The sequence below is a fragment of the Micropterus salmoides genome, unplaced genomic scaffold (assembly GCF_014851395.1).
Source record: "Micropterus salmoides isolate LMB-PRFRI ecotype aquatic unplaced genomic scaffold, ASM1485139v1 Ms_hic_scaffold_18, whole genome shotgun sequence".
Classification (NCBI taxonomy): Eukaryota; Metazoa; Chordata; class Actinopteri; order Centrarchiformes; family Centrarchidae; genus Micropterus; species Micropterus salmoides.
This window is the reverse complement of record NW_024040928.1, coordinates 18,604,730-18,609,926: the sequence shown is the minus strand read 5'-3', so window position 1 is coordinate 18,609,926 and position 5,197 is coordinate 18,604,730. Positions and strand designations below refer to the sequence as shown.

General features: G+C 37.7%; 1 protein-coding gene across 1 annotated transcript; it reads left to right on the top strand.

Moving 5' to 3' along the window:
• The first annotated feature begins 563 nt into the window (after positions 1 to 563).
• Positions 564 to 3,485, top strand: LOC119908931 (rho-related GTP-binding protein RhoB). The gene has a single exon (XM_038726880.1). It carries the CDS (start codon positions 735 to 737, stop codon positions 1,323 to 1,325), a length of 591 nt encoding a protein of 196 aa, XP_038582808.1. The 5' UTR covers positions 564 to 734; the 3' UTR covers positions 1,326 to 3,485.
• Positions 3,486 to 5,197: the final 1,712 nt, after the last annotated feature.

Below are 5,197 nucleotides of genomic sequence, written 5' to 3'. Positions count from 1 at the left end.
ACTACGTAGACATGCGTGTAACAATGTAAATGTGCCTTCCCAACGCTACCTTTTGTGCACCATGTGAAGGTAACATATCAGCTTTAAGGTGTATTTTATGTGCTTGCAACCTGCAGCCCAACATCTTATAAATGATCACGTTTAATCTCCTTCTCCTCTGCTGCTCGTTAATACAGTAACGTTAGCCTTTGTCCTATTTGAATGAATGTTTATTAGCTAATTAAATGTCATGGTTGGCTGACTTAGTAATAAAGTAACAAAGGCTAAAACAGTGTTATGTATGAGATATGTTTTAATGACATTATAAGTGGCGTTGTAGGAGAATAAAAAAAAAAGAAAAAGAAAGTCCAGTTATGCTTCATCATGCAGTTACATTTGGTTGATTTTGGCTGATCCTGGGTCGGGTGGATCCTCGTGGTCCATGACCCTCCTCCTCTAGGCCTACATAAGGAAACCCGATGCGATCCAATCACCTCTTCCTTTACAAGCTGTGATCTCACCTTCCCATTTCCGATTGGATCGCTATATTTAGGAAAGCACCCGTGCTTTATAAAGAGATCGCACTGGTTTCTGGTAAAGGTTCTGGAGTTTGGAGACGGGGTCGGCTTACGGGAAAAGTCTGTTGAGTCTCATTTAGAGTATGTGAGCTGCAGTGAGAGTGAGTACAACGACATCAACTGTGTTTTTGGCTAGCCTACTACATTTAAGCGAGAGCTAGGGGGAAAGGGGCAGGAATGGCAGACATACGGAAGAAACTAGTCGTGGTGGGGGACGGCGCATGTGGGAAGACATGTCTACTGATTGTTTTCAGCAAAGACGAGTTTCCCGAGGTGTATGTCCCGACTGTGTTTGAGACCTATGTGGCGGACATAGAAGTGGAAAACAAGCAAGTCCAGCTAGCTTTGTGGGACACAGCGGGGCAGGAGGACTACGACCGGCTGCGCCCTCTCTCTTATCCGGACACTGATGTCATTCTGATGTGCTTCTCCGTGGACAGCCCGGACTCGTTGGAAAACATCCCTGAAAAGTGGATCCCTGAAGTCAAACACTTCTGTCCGAATGTGCCAATTATATTAGTGGCCAACAAGAAAGATCTGCGCAACGACGAGAACGTAAAGAACGAGCTGTCCCGGTTGAAGCTGGAGCCTGTGAAAACAGAGGATGGCCGGGCCATGGCCATGCGCATTGGCGCATATGACTATTTGGAGTGCTCTGCCAAAACCAAGGAGGGGATCTGGGAGGTTTTCGAAACCGCAACACGGGCAGCCTTACAAAAACGAAAAACTACATCAAAAAGTTGTCTCAAATGCTGTGTTTTGATGTGAATCGACCCCGTCTGGAAAACAGTGACGCACAGACTAGACGTTTCCATCGCTGGGATCTGTGTCTGACCATGTAGGCTGTGGACAGTGACTAGTTTGGATACTCCCTTGTGATCAGACGACCTTCGTTAAACCAAAACGAATGACTACAAACAAGTTGTTTTGAACACACTCGATAATCAAACCGGGTTTTGTGCGTGTAATGCACTGGTTGCAGAATCTTTGTGGGTCACATAAACCCAGACTTGCAGGCGGAGACGACAAACCGCTACATTTCAATGGACGCCTTATTGATATCCTTCTAAATGTAGATATGGCTTTTCCAAAGGACTGCTTTCAGCCAATATTTAAATTGCTCACTTTTTTTGTGTTTCAAAGTGTTTGCATAGGCTATGGCCTTACTGCCAAGGTTATACTTTGTAGCCTAATAAGCAAAGCAGTAAAAAATTGCACTGTTATTTATGTCCACTTTGTATTGTAAAACAACTGTATTCAGTTTGGGACTTTGCACATCATCTGAATACTACAGTCATTCACAGAAAGTGAATTCATGAAAAAGCCAGAGTCCATGCAAGGATGCCCATCTTCTAATGTTTTACGCCATTTTGAATAAACGCATTAAGTTTACATTCAAAACAATCAGTTGTCTCAGGTTTGTTGGTTGGAACCACATCCATTAAGTATGTTTTTCACTCCACAGTATTAAGTTGAGGAGTTTTTAAATGCAACAGACCAAATACCACCACAGGTCTAAGAGGCTACACACTGGCCAGTCTTAAAGGTCTAACCTTGTCCAGTGTCGTTTTCAGGGAGATGTTTTGTTGGATAAGTTCACAAATGGGTACCAGAAATATATTTTATAAGTTTGCTAAGCATGCTTCTACCCCAAAATGTATCTTTGCAGGTGTGGTTTTGATTTTTTTTCATTCATGAAAGGGGTGCTTTTTGGACATAACAATGAAGGGAAAAGTTGTGCGCATAAATTGTAGCCTGTACATTTTTACAACAAGCAAAGAACAGGAAATGTTTTTTTTCCTTACAGCTCACCTGAAACAAATCATTTACCATCTCACCATGTTTCTGAAATCTAGGTCTACCTATCTCGGACGCTGGTACATCTCACTTGTCTCAAAGACTTCGAAGACCTGTTTGACATTTTCTAATTACAGCTTTACTTACAGTTATGTGGGTGACATTTCCAAGAGAAGACTGAGCATGTGAGATGGTTTTGCTTTGCTTTTGTGGAACAGATTTTCTTAGAAAGTGTCATGAAAAGAAGAGCAGGCTTTGTCAGAGCTCTCTGCTACTGGCTCTATGACCCAGTAGCACACTTTCATTTGGAATTAAGCCATTTTATGATAATTAAAATATTTGATGGACATATATGTTAATAAAACCAGTCTAATAATAATTACCAAAACTTAAACAAAAGGGTAACCCTTTAAACTGAAACACTAGACGTGTTGTCCTCTTACACAATGGTGGGAGAACCTGTTCAAATGACAACTATGGCCATCAATTACAGAGAACGGCTGTTGCTACACTGGGAATCCAATGGAAAACCTGGTGGATTTACTATGGGATTTATTCCTTTAGTGATAACTGGAGACTAGAAAGCTCAATCTTGCATTAAAATGTAATTTTTCTGTGGTTTCAAAAGCAGCCATAGTAAAGATAAATCAGAATTTAAAAGAGAAGCTTTTATAAATCCAACCAGAGTTACCATGGTGTAAAAGTCACATTCCCCCCTGCCTTCTGTTGCTGGGCTTTTTGCTGACTTACAGGACAGGAATGCATTGTGCTGGACTGGTTAATTTTCCCACACTGGCCCCCCCTCATGTGCCTCTGATTTCAAATATTAAGTTATTATTCACCAATTAGACAGTGCAGTTTTCCTCCTCGTCTTTATTTTACTTCTTATTTTTAGAAGAAAAAAATCTATGGAATCCTGGAGACGGAAAATGTGCCAAATGTAGGCTACTTGTTTTTTTAAGAGTTCATCAAACTATGACCACATTAATGTAATGACAAAATTTCTAAGTTTGAATGGTAGATTGGGAACAATGGACATTTTTGTGAGGAAAATCAATCCAGAATGTAAGGGAACAAGTGGTACTGTTTTGGTAAAGTCAATAAAGCAATCAGTGTGTGTCACCACCTCTACTTTTCCATTCTTTTGCCTCATTTTCTCACACTAAAAACAGATAGTTAATGTGGTGTTGCAGATAGCATTGCATATTAAAAATAATATAATTATTGAAAATTATTTGAACTTTGTTGCTATATTTTGTGAATTACATCATCCATTGCATTTGTGATATTTTTCTGTTTTTGGCAGGATACATTTACCCATAACTTTAATATAGTCCTTATCCAGTGGTGGAAAGTAACTTAGTACGTTTATGCACAGTAAGCACAGTTTTGAAGTAGGCCTACTTCATTGAGCATTTAAATTTTATGATTTTCTGAAATTTACTTTATAAATATTGTACTTTTTGCTCTATTACATTCAGTTATAGTAAGTAGACTGCTGATTATTATTACTTAGAGCTTATAAGGATACTAAAAGCACCCAACCCTGCTGTCTAGCAAGAGACATGGAGTATGTACTGTATATTTTATCTCATATATTTTCTGTATATAATGTTTGCTTTTTGTGAGTAGCATAAAGGAAACTACTTCATCTTGTACCTTGTAAAATAGCCTGGTTATAAAATTAACTACCCAGTAGAATGTTAAGGAATTGAAAACAGCACCACATCATTAAGATCCTGCATTAAAATACTGCTTACACATGAATACATCAAACATTATATTCCAATAATATATTATACATAATAATGTAAATGTCACAGAGACCATTTTTACGGTATCATGGGTTATATAGTACATTTAGTCAATACTTCCATTCTCAAGTAAGATTTTAAAAGCGCTTGTAATGGAGTACTTGCAATGGACTATTTTTATGCTGTTGTAGTGGTACTTTTGCTTAAGTAAAGGATCTGAATAAATATTCCACCACTGCTTTTGATTAAACATTAGCAATCATTGTAAAAATGTATTTATGTATTACAAATGGTGAGTACATTTTAGGGTCAGCTTTTTACTATTGTTAACTACTGTCAAACTGACTATTCTTATTCTCATTGTTTTATGATAAGAGCGCTTGTGTGTCACAGAAGCTATTTGTGTCTCTGCTAAATTTAGACCTGAGGATACAAATGACTAATGGGTGTATGACAAGTGTACAGTGAGCTTTTTAAAGTTATACCATATTGTGACTGTGTTTAGTGTGTAGCTTTTAAGGAGTAACTATATTTTTGAGTTTCAGGGGAACAACTGTGATGCAAATTAAAGTGCGTCATGTCAGGAAAATGCCAATTATACCATCTTCAAAGAGTAATCATTCTGAACCACAATTTAACTATGTGTAAAAAAAAAAAAAATCATATAGTACTTTCAATCACTTAGTACAGTCTTATGCCTGCCAAGGAGTTAGGGTTGCAGAAATTTAAGTTAAATTACATATTATGTAATGCACAGCACTGTATGCAGACAAACTGTCTTTATTGAAGGCCACATATTGTTTTTGTTTAAATAGACAAAAGACTCAAAGGGAGCACAGTAGGATTAAAACAACTGAGTCTACTATAAAATAAAAAACAAAATTATTAATTTGAAAAACAGAGTAGAGAGACAAGCATCAAAGATACAGACATTTGTTAACATTCAGTTGTTTTTTTTGTTTTTTTTTACTGTTGTCTTAAATGGTTACACAACAGATACAGTCAATACAAACACCATTAGCCATGGTCACTTAGTTGAATTTGGCAACAAATGGTAAAGGAATGTCAACTTCCATCTGTCTGTCACCT

Coding starts and splice junctions, on each gene's coding strand:
- LOC119908931 (XM_038726880.1), top strand. CDS start 735: ATGGCAGACATACGGAAGAAACTAGTCGTGGTGGGGGACGGCGCATGT.